Source organism: Tachysurus fulvidraco, chromosome 6, assembly GCF_022655615.1.
Source record: "Tachysurus fulvidraco isolate hzauxx_2018 chromosome 6, HZAU_PFXX_2.0, whole genome shotgun sequence".
Taxonomy (NCBI): domain Eukaryota; kingdom Metazoa; phylum Chordata; class Actinopteri; order Siluriformes; family Bagridae; genus Tachysurus; species Tachysurus fulvidraco.
Genome location: NC_062523.1, coordinates 9,530,308 through 9,555,071, shown reverse-complemented (window position 1 = coordinate 9,555,071; position 24,764 = coordinate 9,530,308). Strand labels below are relative to the sequence as shown.

Here is a 24,764-nt window from a genome sequence, read left to right as displayed (position 1 = left end):
GAAAAGAAACCTTACCAGTGGTGTCAGTTCTCATCAGGCATTTCCTATGCTTGAATATCTATGATGCAGGTAAACCTAACAAGCAAAATGTATCACCGACTCAGGAATTCTACGGTTCCCCCCAAAAATGTAACTGAAAATGACATTAACAGCAATAAAATAACAGATAATCTTATGTGTAATTAAACACATAAATAAGCACATATTTAATCATTGTTTAAAATGGTTTGCATGTTGAACATACAGTACTTACATATAGCACAAACATATAAACATATAACTTTATTTTATAATTACTTACCATTTCATTTCTTCCTAATTTATTGAAGGGAAATAATCCCAAACAGGTCACAACAAACATTAAAACATCAACATAAGATACAGTAAATGGTATTACTTTATTTATAGGTTTTCATTTTCAGATCTCACCAACCTTGTCCCTTAACAAACTAATGTAAACCTTCATATCAATAATGTAGTAATGCAATATGATGCCTGACTATGTCACAACTGATTTCATACTCCTATATGTCAGAGCCTGAAAATGCTGTACCATTGTTAAATGAAGTGACACTTACAATTCTTTCACAAAATAGTAATAAATGACTTTGGCCCTTTGGTAAATGTAGTTAGAGGTTTTTGTATATACAGTTTTTATGAATCCACATTACTGTTGAATTTTCAGATTTGTTTGGAGAGAAGGTATTGATGAACATTCTATAACAGCAGGTCTGATGATAGTAAATCCTAGGTTTATAAGAATGCACTTCTTTTTATCTATTACTTCTATGATCATTTGGTTAAAGTTTCGTATTAACACGATTAAAATCCTCTGTAATTGTTGATATAGTGAAGCTTTCTTTGAGAAATGCTTACTATGCACAAAGGAACAACTCTTTGTAGCTGCTCTTATCTATACTATACATGGTCAAAAGTTTGTGGACAAAAACTGTTGCCACAAAGTTTGAGGCAATTGTGTAGCAGGCTTTTGTATGCTATAGAATTACAATTTCTCTTCACTGGAAGTAAAAGCCTCAACCTGTTCCTGCTTGACAATGCCCATGTACACAAAGATAGGTCAATAAAGGCATGGTTGGTGAAACTTGAGTGTCCTGCTCAGAGCCCTGACCTCAAAAATTCTAAACACATTTGGGATGAACTGGTACCCTGACTGAACCCCAGAACTACTCATCTACATCAGTGCTTACTTCACTAATGCACTAGAGTCTGAATGAACACGTTTCCCCACAGCCACACTCCAACAACTAATGGAAAATCTTTCCAGAAGAGTGAAGGTTATTATAACAGCAAAGAAGGACAAACTCTGCAATAGGATGTTTAACAAGCACATATATCTCAACATTAAATACTCTCCCTAAGTATGCTATTACATATTTATTGTAGGTCAATTACATAGTTTGAATAAAATGTATATTTAATTTCATTTTTAATCCCTATAAATGTTGTAAGGGGAATGTAAGTTTGGACCTGTCAGCCTTCCTATTTGTTTTTTAGTCACTGAGTAATAGATAGCGATTACTGTAAAATGAATGCTAAGCTGAGAAATCAGTTTAATTTTAGCAAATATACTACATATAAAATTCTCTTTGTCTTTACACAAAAATCGAATGAATACGTATTAATTTATCTAAATTTTGTCATGACATTTAAATGCGAATCATTGTCACGATACAACCTAATGTCAACAAAAAACTGTCGCTTGAGCATCAGGTGTTATGCGACTTCAAAACTGAGACATAAAGCTCAGCTGATTTCTGTTGGATTAAGCTTTTATTCATGCTGATGCAGGTTTGTTATTTATTAAGTAGTGCTTATGTGGGTTTCAAGTATCCTTGTGACTCTGCCATTATGTTAAGTATTGGCTATAAATCTTGCAACCAGACTGCATGATAAAAATACTTTGAACTTTAAATGGAACAATGAAATGTTAACAATAAATTTAAAACTGTTTCTCAATCGAATCCAGTCAGATATGAATTGGACACATTGCATCAAGAAGAACTCATCAAAAATCAACAGCAGTACTGTTTGGAACAGCCATTCAAACATATCACTGAAATAAATCTTTTATTGGTCTCATCGAGTCAGAGAAGCGTAAATGAGCCCAGCACTATCCTGTGAAACGTGAACGAAATTGTAATACCTTCTCAGATTACGATCAGTGAGGCGGAGAAAAAATCTGGAAAGTAAAATAAATAAGAATTTTTAGGGTTTAATATTTGGATTTAACAGATGTTTCCATACAGTAAACTCTTACTGTAAGAATTAATAGATGAGAGTACACAATACATATGGAATGTTTAGCATAAATGTGAAATAATTATAGTTTGGAAAACAGACTACTTTCAAATTCATCTTCAGTTTGTGGTACAGTATTTTCTGTGTCTGGTTGGAACAAGCAACATTTTTGTGCTACCAAATATACAAAACAGATTTATTTCTACCCTTAACAGAGTGTCAAAATTAATTAATCATAAAATTGTCTGAATATAATGGATTCAGAGATTAACTGACAGAGATAGAGCTATTAGTGTGTCAGAAGGCTCTAAGAGTCCGCTGTGTATAATGGACTAGACATCCAAAGGTTATTATATTTTTGACATACTGTAATTATTAACCAATCTTGTCAGCCAATGTAAAGAACAAACAAATACACGTACATTCACTGAAGACACACATTACCAAAGGAGCCCTTTATGGTCAAATAACATACGTCATAACAAGCACTGCAACGATGTGACAGCACATCTGTGTCTCATTAAACACATCCTATATGACTATGACACAAACTACATTAAGTATTAAAGGTCTTGTTAATAACAGAGGGACCATGAAGGACTGAATAACGCAAGAGCACAGTGTTTAGGTATCATAGTACAACGTAGGCACTTCGGCAGTTACATCTTAGCCAAAATAAAATGAACTAAATCAAATACAGCTGCAGCTGCTGAGTTGTACATTTTTTGGGTAAAACATTAATGATGACATAGCCACGATTTCATTTCATTTATCACATTTGATTGATGCTACAATTTGTGAATTTTAAGAACAACCCCGTAACTCTGTAACAGATGTTCATCCAGTATACAGTCCTGCAGCCTGCATCGAGCAGATTTAGACACACCATTGTTCAATTGCAGGTGTGTTTCCTCTGTCTTTCTTACACAAAATGCCTAATATAATTAACCCAACACTGCAGCTTAAAAGCCACACAAATGAACTGAACCTAACACAACAATTACAAAAGAATTGTAAAAGGAAAACGAAAAGGAAACCGTTTTTTGGACAATCCACTTTTCTCAATCTTAGCAATATATTTTATAGAAGAAGCTGTTGTGTATATCTTATACACACTGCATGCACTTGCAGAAATGTATTAGATTTAATCGTATTTCCAGGCTATATAATGACATTTAGTCAGAAACAGAGCCAATATGATGTCAAACAAAAAACACTCATGATCCTCTCAGCCCTGTCATTAAATGTCTTGAAATACCAGTGTTTCTTACCACTTCTGCTTCCTAGACCTGCCTGCTTCGTCATGATGATCTACTTCTGGTTGGAGTCTCATAACTCGATGTGCACTGGCTATTGCTGAAAATGGCCTGGCTGTCTGTGTATATAGTGCCACTTAGATACCATGAATATGTATTTAAGATTGCGATTACCTGTTTTGCACTCCATCAGTGAATACTTGATTACTTCAACAAGATAGACTTCATGGTAAAACTAGACTGATTCCCCTGGATACACAGATACACAGTTGAACATACAGTACACAGTTATAAAAGGAAAGTATTTATAATAATACTATCTGGAGTCATCCAGATGAGGCTGGATCCGTTTTGAGTCTGGTTCCTCTCAAGGTTGCTTCCTAATATCGTCTCTGACTTGCTCATTGGGGGTAAATGGGGCTTTCTGTAAAGCTGCATGTCCATTGTTAATGAACTGTATTTGGCAGTGATGTTGGTCCCTATATTCAGTTGTTTTTCCTGAGTTTTCTATACTGTACTATAATAAATATAAATGGAAATAAGGCCTGTCAATTTCTGCTCCTGCCCTACTTTCTCTATATTAACATTAGCACATAAATGGACAAATGAACTGACATAATGAGAGAAATTATGGACCTGCTAGGAAACAGCAGGAGGGGGGGATTTAGCTCTGTGGAGCTTTTCTTTAAGAGCCACAAAAGAACATGCTGATATTACAGAAAGCATACTTGTAGGGAAAAATTCAAAGAAATTCATAATATCATTCCTGTGGAAATACCAAGTAGGAACACAGCGCTAGTCATTGCAAACCAATTTTTAACAACTGTCTTAAAAATGTAAGTAATGCTAAAATGTATCATGTTGACAGTTTGCACTTTAAGATGTACATTTTCAGAAATGAATAAAGAAAACTGCATTGTGTATTTGTTTGTGGAGTGCTCAGGATGAGCTTTAAGGCTTGCTGCTATGCCATCATGGCTGTTCCCCATTAGTTAATACTGACCCTAGGCTTTGATGGAGACACTACAAAACAGTACTAATTGTGTCCAAGTCTTTGCTAATTTGGGAACTGCTTGGCAGAGACTTGAGATACTCCAAGTGCCTGCGGGCATCCTCTTGGTTGTGCCGCACATAGTATATGACGTAAGCGATCACCATGGTGAACCAGCCGAACATGGTGACAAACATGGCCACGTCTGTCGTCTTATGATGAAAGTTGCAGAAGTTGATGCCGGAGTCCAGGACCTGAATGACAGGCTTCCCAGCATATTCATCCTGCACAGCTGTATGGCAGCTGACCTCGCTGGCAGTCTCAGGGTCGAGTTCTAGCTCACGCAGCACCTCCTGTAATGTGCATTCACAGTGCCATGGGTTGTTTGCCAGACCAATCTTGGCATGGAGCCGTGCAAACGCCTCCTTGGGTACTCCGCGCAGGCGGTTGTGAGACAGATTAAGCATACGCAGGGTGTCCGAGATGCCCTGAAAAGCGCTACCATCCACACTGTCAATGGCATTGCGTGATAAATCAAGCTCCTGCAGGCGAGGAAGGTGTTTAAAAGCCTGGCCAGGGATCTTTGTGATGTGATTGGAGGAGAGCAGCAGGGCGACGGTGTCATGTGGTAGATCAGAAGGGATGGTCTCAAGGTTGCGAGAAGAACATTGCACTACCACCAGGCCATTCCTGTCTGTGCACAAACAACTCTTGGGGCATGCGGATGCAGTGTTGCACAGAAAAAGCACTGTGAAATGCAATCTCAGCACAAGGGAATACACAGAGAGGAAGAAATTCTTCCTGGATGCAGAAATGCCCATAGGGAAACGCATGGTTCCCGCTACACTAGTGTTCAAGGTTGATCATTATTAATCCATGTGATGCATAAGGAGCATTCCCAAAGTGACTTTTCTTCTTAGTAATCCATTACTGTAGGTCAAATATAGAATGCTGAGTTAGCTGACCTAATATTTAATGCGACCATTTTAACATTGACGTTCAGAGAGACAGTGTATGTTATTTTTTACTGTAAGAATCTGCAATGCATAAGGGCATTGTGACTGGCAGTTGAGTGCTGAAGACAGACATGTCTGAGCAGACTTTAAGTGCAGTGTGAAAGCAGGACAACACTGAAAGTGGGGCTGGACATATTGTAGCTCCTGAAAAATATAAAACAACAAGAAAACATTAGATACATGTGAAGGCCTAAGATCATGGTATATAGTTCAAATACAGATCAGTGAAGTTTGTTAATCATTAAGCTTGAAGAGTAAATCCAGGACCCCGATCAGACAATATGTTCTACACTAAAGCATTCCAGTGAGCTTTGACTGAGCAGCCATCTATTTCTTGTCCAGTCAGCCCTGACACACATCATATACAATATCATCTACAATGGAAAGAGAGTATTCTGTGAATGGCTCTTGGATTATGAATAACAACTTGAACACAGATGAACATATTACTGCCCAACACTATTTGATCCAGTAGTTCTAAGAACAATGTGTGTTTTTTCATATTGTAATTTACTTTTTTTTTTTTTTTTAAATGCAGTTCTTTAATGAGTGTAGTAAGGATTTAGAATATTGTACCATTTTCAAGAGGGGCCTAACGTTTAATATAATTTAATTAAACAGTGGACAGAGCAGATTACAGAAATATTATAATTTAGAAATTACAAAGTTTAAAAGTAACATTTATATTTATCTATAATAAGCAGCCCTGAGGCAACGGTAGCAAGAAAGATCCCTGAGATTCTATGAGGAAAATAAGAAACCTTGAGAATGGGAACTGATCCTCATTTGGGTAAGACCAATACATTGCTGGGTTTTATTTAATGGAAAGCACTAACGGTGATGTGAAAGCACAGTGTCTGAGAGACGTCTGTGGCTGGCTGAGTGTTTTGGTCGATGTGCTGTGCCATCATGACACTTCACATTATGGATTAACTCACAGAAACATTGTTGTTTGTGTAATGGCTATCTGTCATGCAGATAACAGGTTGGTGTGCAGCATTGTATCTCAGTCTCGCTGTAAATATGTAAAATAAAAATGCCTGTAAAAGCTAACACATTCCTGGCACAGCAGTTTGTCTCAGTGGTTGAGGTTTTAAAAAAGGAAGTGACGACAAAGACAAATTTAAATTAGGTTTATAAAATCCAAAGTGGGACTTCTTGCTATCTTTCCATAGACTAAAGTATTATAATACTGCAAGGAGACCATTATCTTGGTTAGATAAACAAGTTTATACATAAGTGGAATAAGTTAACTTGCTCCCTTTTAGGGATAATGTGAAAATAAACGAATTATAATGTGGATTGTGATGGCATCATGGCACACCAGCAAACAGAAAATGTTGTTCTATAGCACATGGCACATGGACACGAACTGTACAGTGAATGAACACCTAAAGCAGTTTTAAATATTCACAGGTAAATAGTTATTAAATTTTGCATCCAAGTAAGTGAGGTAGTTAAACATTTTTAATTATTATTTATATGCAGAAGTTTTTTTATTTTATTTTTGTTTTCAAATATGGGCTGTATAGCCACAAATGTACTGTAAGAAAATATTGCATTATAGAATATTAGAGGGTTAAGAATAAAAATGTATTCTTCGAAGTTAAACATAATGAAGGTTTATTTATTTATTTATTTATTTATTTATTTATTTATTTATTTATTTATTTGTTTGTTTGTTTGTTTGTTTGTTTGTTTGTTTGTTTGTTTATTATCAAAGTTTTAATGAAAGCTCAGAAAAGCCCCTTGGTGTAATCTATTGCCATGGCTAGCATGGAATGAAAACTCACACACACACAAAAAGCAGACAAATATTACAGTTGGAAAAAACAAACACACTCAGGTACACACTGACAAACCTGTTTGCACAGGGACATTTTGAATTATTTACATTTGCCTTATAACAGTAAATGCTGGAATGTAATGCATATTTTCTTAGTAACTCTCTGATGCAGCAGAACATAATAGACAGTCCGAAGCAACCACATTTACATTGACATATAATAGATAATAATAAACTATTTAAATGCTAACATTTATAATACTATTACAATTATTCTCTTCTTATTGGAAATGGCTAAAAATGCCTAACTGTTAAGTGTGTAAAGTACCAATATAGCTAAGCAGGTTAAGAAATAAGAGTTTATGTATTTTATAATAATAAAAATGTTCCAAATAAATGGCCTCAAATTAAAAAAAAAAAAAAAAGATAAATTACATTATTTCCCTTTAAATGTACCTGACCAAATCCAGCACACTACTGCATTACACTGGAAAAATACAATTTTCTATTTCTGTCTACTACTGTAACTGATAAGCAGTTTCTGGTCAGTCTGTCGTTGCTCCCCACATGCTCTTAGTTCATATTTCATCATACAAATGAAGATCTGATATCAAATATCATATAAGACATGTAACATTCTGGACCATGATGACCAAGGCATACATCCATTTCTAAAGCATTGTTAGCAGGACAAAACAGTGTAACCTTTCAGATGACCTTTGAAATGATCTGTGTATAACTCTATAACAGAGGGTTTTATTTTAGAGGAGTAAAGAGGAGAAGCTTTAACTCTCCGAAGAACCTTAACAGAAGCTTAATGGGTGCTCAGCTGGGCTAATTCTGGAACATTTGGAACTGATTCATAGCTTTTATTAGACAGCTTCAACACTACATCTGCTACTTACAGTACAGCTTAATAATAATAATAATAATAATAATAATAATAATAATAATAATAATAATAATAATAGGAAGAATAAGAAAAAGAATAAGGCGGTTACAAATAATGAACAATACACAACATTTTGATAGGAGAGAAAATCCCATACTGTACCGTTGCCTGCTGCATATAGCCATAGAGAGTCCACTACACTTGTTGAAGCTCCGTCGCTCCCTTTAACCGCTTTCTAATGTTCAAATGAATGAGATCGAGGTGCTATAGGAAATAGTGCTGTGCGCTGATTGGTCACTAAGTGCCACTAACTCCGCCCACACTGAGCTCCTGGCGCAGGCGCGCACTCAGACACGAAGCTCCGCGTCTCTGAAACAGCGAGCTGGGGAAAGTGTCGAGGTGTTGTGGGAAAAGACCGGAAAGATCTAGCTTTACAATGTGTAGTGGAACTAGTTCTCAGTGCAACTAACTGCTTTATTTTATTTTTGATTTTTTTAATAAGAAACGTGACCTCATTTCTCCACATCTGGATAATACTGGATAGAACAGCTTGGATGTACAAATAACCCACATACCCATTGATCCCTTTGAGTAATAAGACTAGAGGTAAAAAAAAAAAAAAAAAAAAAAGATCTTGCTCTGTCACACGTCTTTTCTTATAGTATACTCTAGACATTTGTGTCATGGTGTAATCATGAACACATATTCTACTAAACGACGTCATGCGTCATGCGTGAATGCGTAAATGCGTTAATTATTCTCTTGTCCGATTAAATCTAAAATAGCACTGTGTGATTTTGGCAGCTTATGTAATGACTCAACATAATGCGCAGTCTGTCTGTAACAGCTGACAATCCGCTGCGTTCAGTTCGAGCAACACTTACAGACTTGTTCCTTGTCTCAGTTCATTCTTAATTGACAATCACGTCAAGTTTCGCTTTGGATAAACTGATATAGTCATTGGCACAACGCGCGCCTTGGACGCAGACTTTGCATGAACAGTTTTTTGTTGTTTTTTTTTCAAATCCTGGTCATGAATCTGTTATAAATCTACATGAAGTGGCTCGTAATATTGAAGAGGGGAACAAATCAATAGACCCTTAATAGCAAGTTTAGAAAGAAATCTCCAAAAATCCATCAGACAATGTTTACTTCAAGTCATTATAAAAACATTATTCGGTTTATTTTTCCCTACCTGGTTTCTAAATATCGGTAATTTATGGGGAAAATAAATATAAATGAATAATAAATTAATATTGAAATCTGTTGTGTGGTTTTATTTGGTTTCATGAGGTTATTTGATTGTTTATAGAAGTTTGTGAGGACTATTATTTTATTATTTAAAACTTTTTTTTTTTTTAGATACATAGGTAAATAAAAATATAATATTGAAGGGCGGTGTATTTTCTTTTTCTCATGACTTTTACATGCCTATATACAGTGAGGTCACACAGTCTGAGACCAGGCCGAGAATATTTAGCTGTATGATGATATGAACTAAATATATCTAATATTAATCTGGAATTTTGTATTCTATTAATCTTTATATGATTCTTATAATAACCCTTTGTTCTATGTTTATGTTCTGTAAAGCTGCTTTGAGACCATATCAATTGTAAAAAGCGCTATACAAATAAACTTGAATTGAATTGAATTGAATATGCAGTAAGCTGCTGCCACGTGATTGGCTGATGAGATAACTAATTAACAGGTGTACAGGTGTTCCTATTAAACTGGACAGCGGGGGAATATAAATTAAAACAAACATTAAAGAGGGCAACAGCATTATTGAGAACCCTCTACACCTTGCATCTGACCTATTTCCATTGCACCTTGCCGGCAGATGATTCATATCTGAAATCCCGGGTTTCAAGACTTTAATAACAGTTTCTTCCCCACTGCTGCCACTTAATTATTAAAATGACACCAATTCCTTGCATATAGTGTGCTGTGTCCTGTATTATGGGGCAGTAACTATGCCCTACATAGTCACCACCAAATATCACTGCATGGGATTTATTTCCTGTAATGTGTGTCTCTTCTATTTATTTTCAGTGTGGTATGGTCTGAGTTTGATCTATTTACAATATGTGTATAGCCCCTGTACTGCTCCTGTTACGTTGTAGTGATAGTTTGTATTAAAAATGTATCATCGAAAAATTTCACTGGTTGCATGGCAATAAAGATCCTTTTCATTTCTTTCCAGTTGGCATGCTTCACTCTCTGGGTTGAAATCTGTGCTGGCAAGTTCTTTCTGTGTGAAAGTCCTCCAGTCCTGGCACTTATTCATCAAAGCAATTTTGCTGCTCATCTAACCACATCAGTTTAATCAAAGAGAGAATTTCACATCATGCTGCCAAAAGCAAACATCTTTTTAAAGAACTGAGCAGTTCATTGTGACTTGTTCCACAGGTGACCAAGGCAGTGTTAAAATACCCCGTAGATCACCGTGTATGGATCACTTTATCCTCTCAGAGCCACCAATAAGCAGCTCAGCAGCATGGAGTCAAACATTATTTCCACCATGTAAAGTGGAAAGCATGTAGAATGGCTGCTACTAGTTGTAAATGAATGCATTTTGTTCTTATGGAAATCTTTGAGGATTTTCATGGCTTACACCTCAATATGGTTGAATTCTGAATACTGAACAAGCAGCTCAAGATTCAATAAGAGCACATCTATAATATAAGTGATAATTATTTAATTCTGTGCTTGTTATAATATAAAAATGCATAATTATGAATGTGGTGATGTTTTCTGAATGGAGATAATTATTACAACATGTCTTTCGACTGGGAAAGAAACCCTGGATATTCTGTTACATTAAAAAGAAAATAATTGAAAAATTATGTTGTCATCACTGGCAAATTGATTTAGTATAAGCAGATTAATACATTTTAAGCCCAGGCTGTTTTGGGAAAAATGATATATACAGTACCAGGATGTATCATAACACCCAAGCAGGAATTAGTGTTATTCTGTAAATAAACAGAAAGTTGCCCAGGATAACTTGTAGTTTGTTAACAAAATGTGAGCAGCAATCCATGTATAGCCAACTGCATCCAACCAAGCTGACAGTAAGTGCTTGTTACAGAGCACTGAGGTGACACAGGGTATGGTTTTAATAAAGCATGACCAAATGAAAATAATGAAGTCGTGAGTTAATATATTAAGGCCAGAAAATAAATAAGTATGTTGTGGTAACTAATTGCTTACCTAGAGCACACAACATATTATGATGTAGAATGTCTCATTTAATACTTGGAATATAGTTAATAACTCAGCTAGAAGTCAAAATCAAAGACTATACTTAGAGAATTTGCTTAACGTGACATGGGCTAAAGTTTTTATTTGTGTGTGTCTTAATGCCAGTGACTTCACTATGTCTTCACACTTGTAAGGTGTAATATTATCTGTCGTCTCCATGCTTGGCTTCCTGTGGCCACTGTGACGAATCCAGTCGATTGCCCCGTGTCTCTCTCATTTTCAGGTAGTTCCAGTAGTTGTCAAGGACTTTATTTTCTACATGTTATCTCATAGAAGCTATTTGGTTGTGTGTTTTTAGTTTTGTATACAGAATAGATTGCATTACATTTGAATACAGACTTATATTGACAAACGACTATATAGTGTACAGTTATAGAAGGAAAATGCTTCAGAATCACTGTCACCCAGATGAGTCTGGCTTTCCTTATGAGTCTGGTGAGTTTTATTCACCATCACTGCCTCTGGCTTGCTCATTAGGAATAAATCTAAATTTCAATGTAACATTTTATCATTTATATTCTGAAATGTAATATTTTATTAAAGCTTATTTGTGACCCTGTCCACTGTCCAGCACTGCTTTACAAATAAAATTAATCTTTTTTTTAAGTTGAATGCCATTCTAACACATAAATGTACAATGATATAAAATTATTCATTCATTTTCTACCGCTTATCTGAACTACTCGGGTCACAGGGAGCCTGTGCCTACATCTCAGGCGTCATCGGGCATCAAGGCAGGATACACTCTGGACAAAGTGCCAACCCATCGCAGGGCACACACACTCTCATTCACTCACACACTATGAACAATTTTCCAGAGATGCCAATCAACCTACCATGCATGTCTTTGGACCAGGGAGGAAACCGGGGTACCCGGAGGAAACCCCCAAGGCACGGGGAGAACATGCAAACTCCACACACACAAGGCGGAGGCGAACCCCCAACCCTGGAGATGTGAGGCAAACATGCTAACCACTAAGCCACCATGCCCTTCTGACATAAAATTACTATATTACAAAATGGAATACATATTTGTTAGTCTGTGATTAATCCAGAAGACACAGAAGAAACCCAAGTTCAATGTTGCACTACTAACTACAATAAAATAGATTAAAAAAAACCCTAAATATATCACTGTAAATTCACAGGGATACTTTTCATTTCCTTATGATGCAGTGGGGCGTAGTAAAAGGAAATGAATTATTATGTTTTTGAAATGGAAACATTTCTTTTATGTAACACGTAGTGCCCTTAGAGAAAAGACTTTACAGTATTAAACAGCTTTATTAAAGGTCAAAGCCTTATAATATGATGCCTGTGTTGTCGACCCTGGTGAAAAGATGGCTGCTAATTAAAACACTCACATGACGTTTGAGCTGTCGAGCTTGCTCTATTAATACTGAAAGTAATTATTAATTTATTTATAATAAACAGCCTCCCGAGTCATAAATGATCAGCTTACCAGTCAATGCAGTCTAAGACAGGGAGGAATTCAATTTTAGTGTATTTAATTCCTCCTCACTGTCAAGTTTTTCGTGACCATACACCAGAGCAATTAGCAAGAGATTCGGAGTTTAAAATAATATCACTCTTTTCCCATCAGCCTACATATAATGTGCATAATGACCGGGATAATGCTTGCTATAGCCTACAGACTGTGGATACGACTGCACTAATGTGCTGAAGTTCTCCTTTGGGAAACTGAGCTTAATGCAACCCAATGCTACTTATGTTATTTGTGAAACTACGCAACTGAAAAATGTTTTGAGATAGTTTGTATAGAATAGGAATGTGCCTCACTGTGGTTTATTCATAGTGTTAAAGTACTTTGAAAGTACAAACATGCTACAAAATACTTTGGAGAAAGGCAGTGACATAATGTTAAATGGTTTTGAAATTCAAGGAGCCTGTAACTGCAGTTTAAATGCTGTAAAATTACCAAGAGGTTGCCCGATAATAGCTCTATATATCTTTGCCTGAAATCATAGCTTCACATATTTAGGAATACATGAGAGTGTGAAATAAATCAAAGAGGACTGGCTTAAAAGTGAGCAACATTAAGTAGGCTTGTGATAACAGTTATATTTATAGAATTTAGCATACACTCTTATCCAGAAAAACTAAGGGGTTTTTTACACCTGGTCACTTCATGCGTTTTCTGTGATCCGATAGCTATCCGATCTAAAAAAGACCAGGTGTAAATGCCCTCCGAAACGGTTTCGAGACGGATATAAATCCGATCGTTCAAACCACTTCAGGAGGAGGTCAGGGATGCATTTCAGATGAAACTGGACAGGTGTAAATGCATGTGGTTGTTTAAGCCACATATGTCAGTGCTGTACTCCTCCCAAAAGGAAGTAAGTCACTCGCAGGTGACTCGTGAGTCGTGCATCGTGGCAGACACAAATATGCTTTCCCACCAGAGCTGGCTCCCATCTTTCACCCAGGTGTCTCGTTGGGTCTTAAAATGCACTGCTGCCACCAGCGAAAATGCAGCAAACAGTAAATGCTGTTTTTTGTAGCAACCGTACACACCAAAGTGTGTTCCATTTCAATTACCCCGGAAATGAGGTGAAATATATTTGCATTTTGGGTGGGAGTAGAAAGATCGGATTTATATACGATTCGCCGAGACGCATTTATGTGGCCTAATGTAAATGGAACAGTTTTAACAAATCAGATAGCTATTGGATCAGAGACACATGAAGTGACCAGGTGTAAAAAGGCCCTAAAATGTAATTATATTAATCTAATCTGGTTATTTAGAACTTGGAGACGAAGTAAGGCTTCAAATGATTGTCGAATGCATTGAAATAAAGGACAGATCTCCTAGTATGAATTTTCTAGAATAAAAGATTGTGGTCAATGGAATTAATTTTCATGAGGCTGGCAGGAAGAAATGACAAGTATAACATTAACTTGGAAAAACTCAGGTGTGGCGTGATAATGCAGGGGGTAGCAGGGTACCACCTTACTGCTTTAGGAGCTGGGACTGTGTGGTGGTCCACAGCTGTTAATTAGAAATGATCAAATCTCGTGTGCTGAACAACAAACAAATTGTTTTAATGCAAATGAAGTCATCCACATGGAAACATTGAGCATATTTGAATCATGTAATGAACTATTTTGCCCAGTGTACAGTACATGGGAGCCAGTGCAGAGCATGTCTTGATGGATGATGGGTAAGGTTGACATTGAAGGGAATAGAGTGGATGGGCAGAGTGGAGGTCGATCATCTGCATTTTAAATGTGATCCAAGTATCCACAGGAAGCCGGTGGAGAGAACACGTCAATGTGGTGATATTCATGAGAGATCCACTGCTGGGCTCTTGAGCAAGGCCCTTAACCCTCCCTGCTCCAGGGGCGCTGTATCTCTGTATAACCTCTGCACTCTGACCCCAACCTCCTCAGTTGGGGTATGTGAAGAAAAAGATTTCCACTGTGCTGTAATGTATATGTGGTGATAATAAAGGCTTCTATGCCCCCGTTCTATAAAGATGGAAAGAATTATAAGCAGCTGCATTCTGAATTAGTTACAAACAGCTGAACTGTATGCACCTGCCAGGGGTATGGGGTACTGAATAAGCACCTGAGTTGCCTCCATGGACAGGAATGGAGTCTCCTTAGGTTGTCAAGGAGAAACCATTATAAACAGGATAGTGCCCCAAAATACCTCAAGGTTACAGGCAGTGTCAGCTGGTTCTACTGACATGGGGTTGCACCTTTAGACATGTACAGCAACTCAGTCTTGCTAGGATGTCTGTTTGAGGTGATGTAGCTTCATGATGTCTAATGAAAAAGAGGAAAACATGTACAGTTAAAAGATAACAGGAGAAGAAGAGTAGTGCAGTGTAAGAACAATTTGTTCATCTTATCATAGAAGGTAGAAAGGTCACCTGCAGTCAGGAGACAGGGTGAAAATAAGAGACTTGAGCAGTGAATCCAAATGTAAAGTGTTCTGTGTGGATCAGGTATAGATTATTCCAGCTTTTTTTTGTAAGAGGATGTCTAAGCATTAGAGGTAAGAGGAGATCAGCGTCTGTTTGTGATGTCTGATTTTCTCTCTGCTATGTTGATGTACTGCGTATTTTTACATTGATGGTGGAAATAGTTTTGACCAGATTTATCTTGTTTTACCTTGGATAAAGCACACCATGTTTTTAAAAGGGGTGTTATGTCCATTGTGTGGCATGAGGACAAATTGTTCCTGTAATACTGAAAACCTGGATCTGCCTTGACTTGCTAGACAATAGCTGATATTTGCTATGTAATATAAATAGCTGTTCCTACTATTTCTTAAAACTTAAAAACATAGTATAAAATGACCTGTTAGGCAAAGACAGTTTTGAAGCCTGCACTGAGCATTTAGAGTAAGTGTCTGTTCTATTAGATTAAAGCTGTTGTGCTCGGATTTTCTCATTCAGCGTCTATTTACAAAACACGATGTACCTGAACACCAAGAGAGAGATGATCCAGCAACTGAAGAGAAAGTGAAGATTCACTGGAATATGTATGCACTAAAGAGCTCATACATACAACAGTGTGTCTGTGACAAACATAGGACGAAAAGAGATTTCCACTTTAACATTTCACTGATGCTTTACAATCTCACAACAAATGTTTGCTCTAACCCTTTGGTCTTACAAAAGTAAATGATGTACTTTAGTAGCACTTACTCCACCATGCATTCATCTAGCTTTTAGTCTTCCCACAGTGTCGCAATTGAATCTGCTCCTCTGTGGCAGTTTGGTGTTCTTTAGAAAACAGGACTGGGTTGAATTTGTTTATTTTTGCATCTTCTTCCTCCTTCATTACTTTTGCTAAAAAACGGATAAAAAAAAAAAACGATTTACTTTCAATTTTGTCAACATGCCCATGATGCGTGAGCATATGATTACTATTTATCAGTTGGTCATCATGAGAAAGGGAGGTTACACATTAACAACATTAAGATCATGAACTAAATTTCTTTATTAGGATTTCCTGTTTTAAATCTTATCCCTGTTTGTCCAGAAGCAAAATACTAAGCTCTCACTGCCACGGCCCGGGTTCAATTCTCAGGCAGGGAACCGATCCAGACGGCCCCAAGCCTTGATAAAACGTAAAGCTAATGTCAAGAAGGGTATCTGGTCTAAAAACCTGTGCCAAATCAAAGTATACAGATCGATTTATCCATTGCGAAGGACAACAACTCTATTTTATTCTTAAAAAATGTATTCAAAGAAGAAAAACAAAGCTGCAGACATCATAACCATGTTGTTAAATGATAAGCAAGAACAACGTTCCTGTTTTGTTCTATATAGATGACAGAAGCAACAGGAGTTAGTATGTTTTCACTGATATCCATTATTGATATTTGTCTGTCTGTATTCAAACCCCTGCATCTACACAGATAGTCTAGTCAACTGTCAGTTCTTCCTCTTTATTCCATGAATAAGACGGTCCTTAATACCAGTCTAATGAGTAGCTTTGCACACATTGTTTCCCCGCTGTCCTTTTTTTCAGATGACTGAGAGTAAAGGCAGAGCAATTTTAAAGAACAAACAAACAAACAGTTTGTCGACATGACCTGTGACAGTGGAATGATAACATGGCCAACCTTCCTACTTAATGAACACAAATTAAACAGATTTGCTAGGATGTAAGCAACCAAAACTGAAATAGGATTTTACCTTGGGCAAAAGTCTATGCTTTCTACTGCCTAAGTGCAGTGTTCGCTCAGTCGGGTAGCATCAGCCCTGCTGACATGGAAAGCTTAGTGTTAGATTGATTCTTTTTTTACACCACAAAAACCTGCCATTTTAACCGGTGTGCGTAGACTTTTTTCTATCCATTGTATGACACTAGGACAAATTGTACGTGTAACTTTTTTCTAGTAAAATAATGATCCTGCCTTAACTTGCTATTAAAGGAAATATCTGCTATTTAATCTTTCATTGGAATAGCTGCTTCTGATATTTGTTAACACTAGAAATGTACAGTAAAAGAGTTGTCAGGCAAGGACAGGTTTGAATCCTGTACTGAGCATTTAGTTTAAGTGTGTGTTCTTCTGATGTTTTCATCTGGATGTATTTATATTCCAGCATCTACACAAGCAGCCAAGACAACCGTCAGTTTTTTCTCTTTATTCTGTGAGTAAGGCAGGCCTTAACGTCGGACTTAACGAGCGGCTTAGCACAGATTGTTCCTTCACTTTTTTTTTTTTTCCCTGATGACTGAAAGTAAAAGCAGAACGATTTAAAGAAACAAACAAAGAACCTCAAGAGCACTCTAGTGTAGCTTGATGATGAGAATGATAGCCTGGCCATCCTCTCAACTTAATGGACATAAATGAAATAGATTTGGACAACGCTAGTATTGAATGCAACCCTCCAAAAGTGAAATACTGACATGAAGAGCTTAGTGTTAGATTTAAAAAAAAAAAAAAACAACCTACAAACTTCAGTCATGTCTTGCGGAAGTTGGCATGGAAGACGTACGGAGTGTCAGCCATCATAATTACAGTATACCACTGAAAAACACAAAATAAGTTCCCTTAAACAGCTCTGCTACTAACCATCATACTGTATGCTCCAAACAGTTTGGAATACAAAATTAAATTGTAGATTGAAGGTTAAATGGTGGATTTTACCTGTCTTTAGGTCATTGCTGCCTTAGACATTAAATATATATATTTTTTCACACTGGTTGTGTGTCACCATAGCAACAGCGCTGACTCAAGGTAGTTAAAGGAAAAATAACTCCTTATGAATCCGGTGTAACAATATTATAAACAATCTACAAACCCTGACTAGTGTCTCACCAAAAAAAACCAAGAATTTTGTTAAATATATATCTAAATAAACTAAAGTATCTGTTTCAATTGAAACTGCAGAGTTGATAATTTTCCTTTTTTATTTAATTATTAATTTGTTACTTCTCTCAAAACAGAATACATTGCTAAAAATTGCACTCTCATTTATTAAAGATAATCAGGTCATATGTTTTAAGCTTAATTTTAAATGTTTTAAACATTTTAAATGTAACTTCTTGTTACATTTAATATTGTTGTCATATTCAGAAAACAGTCAGTTCCTGTTATCCTTTATTCTATAGCAGTTACACACAGGCTCCCTCACCAGACTTGTTTTTTGTTCTCTCTTAATAAGACAATAAACAAACAAACAAACAAACAAACAAGCAAACAAATAAATAAAGAAAGAAATAAAGAAATAGGGAAATAGGGAAATTAAAACAGCTTTGCCTCAAAGCACTGAGGTGGCTTTTCCTTTCCATAAATGTTAAATGAACATTTTTCTTATACGAAGCTTCACACAGCACCATTTTTTTTTCTCCTACATGCCAGTTTAAAAAAAAAAAATCAGTTCAAAAAAGTATAATCCTAAAATTATAATTACAGATTGAGACATTTTATATTTTGTAGAATTTAAGCATGCCAACTCTCTCCTAAATATATTATATTCACCAATACAGTGTGGAACATGTGTGTATTTGTGTGTGACCTTTCTTTAAACCAGTCTTTGCACATGTAAATTGCAGTTATATCTTAATGCATACATTTCTGCAATCGTTGACGGTATTAAAAAAAAATTACCTGATTATAAAATAGCCCACAGTGACATTGACTAATGTTATTTTTGCCGCCCTGTGTCTGCATTTTGACGATAGGTTATTTTTCATTGGCTTGACGCTGAGGAATTGTGCGGATTTCCATTTAGCATATTTTTAAAACATAATGAGACTTGTGCTGGGAAAAAACCCTGAAACCCAGGTGTGAGTTAAACATTTTCTCCATAGTGGTGAGTCATATTGGAGGGAGAAAAGAAGGAGGCTATTGTTCAAGTCTGGCTACTGGACTGCAAACAAAATCATACATGGGTTACAGGCTCATTGCCAAACTGGAGCACAGTCTACCTCAGGCATTTTTTTTTTTATTCTTATTCCTGGTCTTTTGTCTTCCTAGCAGCCAACCACAGAGTAACAATGCAATTTTCACTCGCTGACCTTAGGTGATTTGGACTGGTCATGCGTCCACAACCTTGTTGACAATGGTGCCAATAGTGCTTATGGTAGAGTGGCTGTGTGGCATCACAGCCATAGATCAGGAAATGCCATGCTTCTTTACCACAACTACCAGTTGAGAGATTGTGTTACTTTTAGAAAGTGGCTAAATAAAAATTCCTTTTTATTGTCATGGAGTGCACAAAACAAGTTTGTTTCTGTACTTTGTTAAACTGCAGCAGACTTTTTCTTTTATTTCTCTTTAAATGAATAAGTCAAATAGGTGAAGCTTGCCATGTGGCTGAGAAACCAGAATGTGACAAAATCCTGAAGACTCTTCTATGCCAGAAAAGTTAAAGAAACAGCTTTGCTGCTGGCTGTTACATAACACTGGAGTTCATTCAAAACGTGTCCCCACATAAAACTACATCAACAATTGCAAATTTTGTTCCAAACAAAACATATTCAAATGAATATAATATTAATAAATAAATTTACCTTGCAGCCAGAGCTGCTGGCAGAGCTGTGATTTATGAAACTGTTCATCTGACTAACCATAATTGAGAATGACTTTTATTTATAGTTCACTGAAGGAACTTTGTTAACCTTTTATGTAAAGAGTATTTGCTTCATACTGTATAAAGAGTCTTATATACAGTAAATATCTTTGACTGTATTTTTAAATATTATATCTTGACACTTAGTTGGTAGTTGGTCCTTATTGTGCACATTGTGAAAAGACCCTCGCGATTTGGATTATTCCTCCTGTGGACAAATAAAGCTGTGTTTGTCTTGCAAATGGATTCTGCCGGCTCTTTGTTACACATATTCATTCTTTTAGTTGACATTTGAGTTTTTAATAAGTGTTTGAGAATTAATAACTACTACTATATAAACTGTTTATCCCTTAGTAACTGAAGTTCAAAAACTCTCTCTCTCTCTCTCTCTCTCTCTCTCTCTCTCTCTCTCTCTCTCTCTCTCTCTCTCTCTTTAAGTTAAAGTCAATTTCATGCTACATAAAACACCTATTGGTCCTGATGAGTTGTGATATAAGCCTTTCATAAAGGTCCAGCTTGGCTTTAGAATAGGCTTACACCCAGTGTATGCTTCAGATATAGTGCTAGCAGAATTTCTTACATTATCTGTGTACAGAATATCTGTTTACGTTACCTATGCAGTACTTAATGGACCATGGAATCCAGGCACTTTGTTCAGCTGAGACATGTGAAGCCAGTGTGCCGAATGAATTAAACAAAGCAGCGCATTAACATGGGCAAACTCTCCCTAGTTGTTCATTAAAATTGTTCACTTTCCCTTTAAGTACATCCAGACCTTGAATTCCCCATGCTCAAATCTGTTTCATAGACAAATTGCATGTGTTAAATGGCAGGAGTGAAATCTGCTTCTGCAACCATTTTGCTAATTCAAGCGCAGCGATGCTATGACAAAGCAAATCCATCTCCATCTTTTCTTTAATGGATCCTGATTAGAAAGACCTTTTGTCCCAGCAGATGCATCACAATTACTGGCCCTAATAGGTAAATGGTCTGATCACACAAAGCTGGGCAGCTTCTTGGTCTGCCAAATCCAACTCTTATGCACTTCAGAGCTTTTTAAAGGTCAAAAAAGTCAACTTCTGATCTTCTCAAATATGATTCCGAACACATGCTTTTATGCTAAATCAATAACATCTACAGAACCTCAAACAAATGTTTAATAGACTAAAAAGGAAAAGTGCAGAAAGGGAAAAAGTATTGAAGTAAGAGAAGAGAATTTGTAAAGTATGTGGAAATAAGACAAGCCCACTGGGCTTAAGGGTGCCAGGGAGTTCTGCCATGTCATTAGAAAATTAATTTAAATGGATTCTCTCTAGAATTAATGAATGCAATATGAGCATAATAAATATATTCATAGAGCTGTGTTGTATTGTGTAACTAATCGAAAACTGATGATGATTTTATGCTTAAATACATGTTCATCTGATAGATTCGTCATGCAAATGGTAAAATTTTATCCATAGATTTTGGCATCTTAAAATAGCAGCTGTCAGCGAATTCTGGGTCTTATCTTATAAACACACATGGAAACACACAAGCTCCTGGGCTGCTTAGGCTCTGTACCTGCATTATATAACTAATTAGTTTGACATATTATAGAATCACACTATTCCATGATTTGCTAGTTTTATCCTACATGCCAGCTTGAAAGTACATGTGGGACTTATTGAGACTTATTACGTATTGACTTTAATTATAACTTTGTTCAAGGCGGTCCTCGAGGTGCTACTTTTAATTTAATCATCTACCATTCTTACAAATGTAAAAAGGCAGCTGAAAAACAACATCCCGCATGAGGAGACAGAGAAACATGCCCTTGGTAGGCAGAGCATGAACTCTTGAGGTCTGTGAGGCATTACTGTAAAACCTTGGAACTTTCTGAAGCATATAATGGATATGACAGGAAACTGACTAGTGGTATGTTGATATGTTGAAGTTATGGAGTTGAGAAGATCCACACAAAAAAATCCAAACACATATAAAGCAGGGTTTAAACTTTGTGTTCTTTGCATTACTCAGCTAGCATGTTGACTGCTTCAATCATAAAGACGTGTCATTCCAGGATTATTATTCACTACATATCCTTGCAACACACATAGCATTATTTGACTTAATTGTGGAATGATTTAGTATTTTACTTTCCTGTGTCATCCAGAAGAGGATGGATTTCATTTTCAGTTTTTTTTCTATATCCAGATATTCTGTATCCAGAATTCTTGACCTCTACAAGGTCTATTGTTGAAAACGGTACACAAATAAAACTGCATTGAACTGATTTCTATGTTTATGACTGATTGAATTAAGAACAGTTTTATATATATATATTTTATTAGATTTATTCTGATATACTGGACAGATGGTGTAATTATGCATATGTTTACATTTACAGCATTTAGCAGATGCCCTTAGGGACTTACACTTTATCTCATTTGTATACAACTGAGCAATTGAAGGTTAAGGGCCTTGCTCAGGGGCCCAGCAGTGGCAGCTTGGTGGACGTACTGTAGGAATCGAACTAACAACCTTACAATTGGTAGCCCAACACCTTAATCACTAGGCTACCACATCCCTGTGGTAAGTTTAATATTAGTTTCTAATTTAGATCACAAGCTGAGTAAATTAACTATGTAGAAAATAAAATAAAAAATGAAAAAGATAAAAAAAATGGGTGGGCATGTTTTTATGTGTGTGTGTGTGTGTGTGTGTGTGTGTGTGTGTGTGTGTGTGTGTGTGTGTGTGTGTGTGTGTGTGTGTGTGTGTGTGTGTGTGTGTGTGTGTGTGTGTGTGTGTGTGTGTTTGTTTGTGCGCGTGCTTGCTGTCAAGTCATACAATAAATTGAAAGTCATATGTCGGATTAATATCCAAGCCAACTGGCAGAGATAACACACTGAACCCTGCTATGCTGGCATGTTTATCTTGCTTTACACTTTTTTAATATTTAATTTATTTATTTTCCTGGTGGAAGGGATTCAGTCTAGCAAATGCTTTTGGGGACTTGGGGAAAGCAATCAGGGGCTGCTTTATCTTATTTTCAGACAAGAGTAAACTTGATTGGAGAAGGAACAGAGGCAGTCTGGATGTGACCTCAGCTTTCCCTGGAGCCATGGTGCTAATTTGGAAACACGATGCTTCACTGGGACTGTTACTCCAAGCACAGTGCGTTCCCCTGAGGATAGAAGCTTTGGCCAAGCAAAGAAATCACAATCTGATTTCATTGAGATCGGTGCCATCCTCAACATAGCTCTTTTAATGCAAAAATAATAGTTTTAAAGAAATTGGTATGTAGCATTGACGCATCAGATCAGCGGCAAGGAAAAATGATGTGTATACTTATAAGGTGCTCAAAAACTCCACTTGACTATATACAGTTGTAGAAAGGACATGATTTATAATCACACTCTTATATGTCACCCAGATTTGAGGATAAGGTTCTCTTTAGGGACTGGTTCCTCTTAAGGTTTCTTCCTCATATCATCTCAGGGAGTTTTTCCTTGCCACTGTTACCTCTGGTTTGCTCATTAGAAATAAATCTAAATAGAAATTTTAAACTTCACCATTTCTATTCTGAATTTTTAGATTCCTATAAAGCTGCTTTGTGACACTGACAATGTTCACTGTTAAAAGAGCTAAACATATAAAACTCTTGAACTTCTCAGTTGAACTGAAATGTAAAGCTCCATGAGAAGAGATCTTGAGACGAACCAGACTCATACAGTAGATTTTCTCTGCTCTTCTGCCTGACTCTCTACCACAGCTGTATACTATAAAGTGTGCTGTATACTAAGTGTGCTGAAAGTTTTATGTCTATTATGAGCAATAATCTTTATGATTACAACAGCAGTTCTAACATACATGTCTACAGTGTCTGTGTGAGATTATCCAATCTTGAAAGAGTATATTTTGGACATACACTTAGATTTTCTGGAATGTACAATCTTTAGGGTAACCATGGGGAACCATCCACCATTCATATGAAAATGGTCAAAGTCACATAAGTACCAGGATGTACTGTTATCACATTAAGCTGCTCAACAGAGCGATGTTTAAAGTTTACATCTGAACCCATTGTAGATAAATCTAGTGAGCTACCTTTCAGTTCCAGTGCATATATAAGCTTCTATATTCATCCCACCTAATGACACACATAGTTGTGCATGCATGAATAATAATAATAATAATAGTAATAGTAATAATAATAATAATAATAATAATAATAATAATAATAATAATAATAATAATAATAATAGTAATAATAATAATAATAATAATAATAATAATAATAATAATAATAATAATAATAATAATAATAATAATAATAATGATTCACTCATTCATTCATTCATTCATTTTCCATTTTCGCTTATCCGAACTTCTCGAGTCACGGGGAGCCTGTCAGGCGTCTCAGGCGTCTAATAATAATAATAATAATAATAATAATAATAATAATAATAATAATAATAATAATAATAATGTTTTCCACGTGCTTGTTCGAGGGGATTCCTCCAGTAGTACAGTACATTAATCTCACAATAACCTCCTTCTGACCTAGACAAAAATGACTATTAATTTCCAAACAGCTTGTTAATTACCCGATTTATGCAGGCCGATTCCAGAGCCATTAATTGTTCTTTGTTCCAGGAAGATGCAGTCCATTAGTTATATTATGTTATAATTACTGCAATATGATTACAGTGTACACATTCAGCCAAGTTAGACTGGGCTCATTAAGCTGCTTTGTA

At 36.2% G+C, this 24,764-nt stretch overlaps 1 protein-coding gene across 1 annotated transcript; it reads right to left on the bottom strand.

Annotated features, from left to right (window-relative positions):
* Positions 1–283: 283 nt before the first annotated feature.
* On the bottom strand, positions 284–8,452 carry lrrc3 (leucine rich repeat containing 3). The gene is made up of 2 exons (XM_027150938.2): positions 8,363–8,452; positions 284–5,666 (listed from the first exon to the last, which is right to left on the bottom strand). The coding sequence occupies exon 2, from the start codon at positions 5,337–5,339 to the stop codon at positions 4,539–4,541; it is 801 nt and encodes a 266-aa protein (XP_027006739.1). The 5' UTR covers positions 5,340–5,666; positions 8,363–8,452; the 3' UTR covers positions 284–4,538.
* Between the last annotated feature and the right edge of the window lie 16,312 nt (positions 8,453–24,764).

Coding starts and splice junctions, on each gene's coding strand:
- lrrc3 (XM_027150938.2), bottom strand. CDS start 5,339: ATGCGTTTCCCTATGGGCATTTCTGCATCCAGGAAGAATTTCTTCCTC.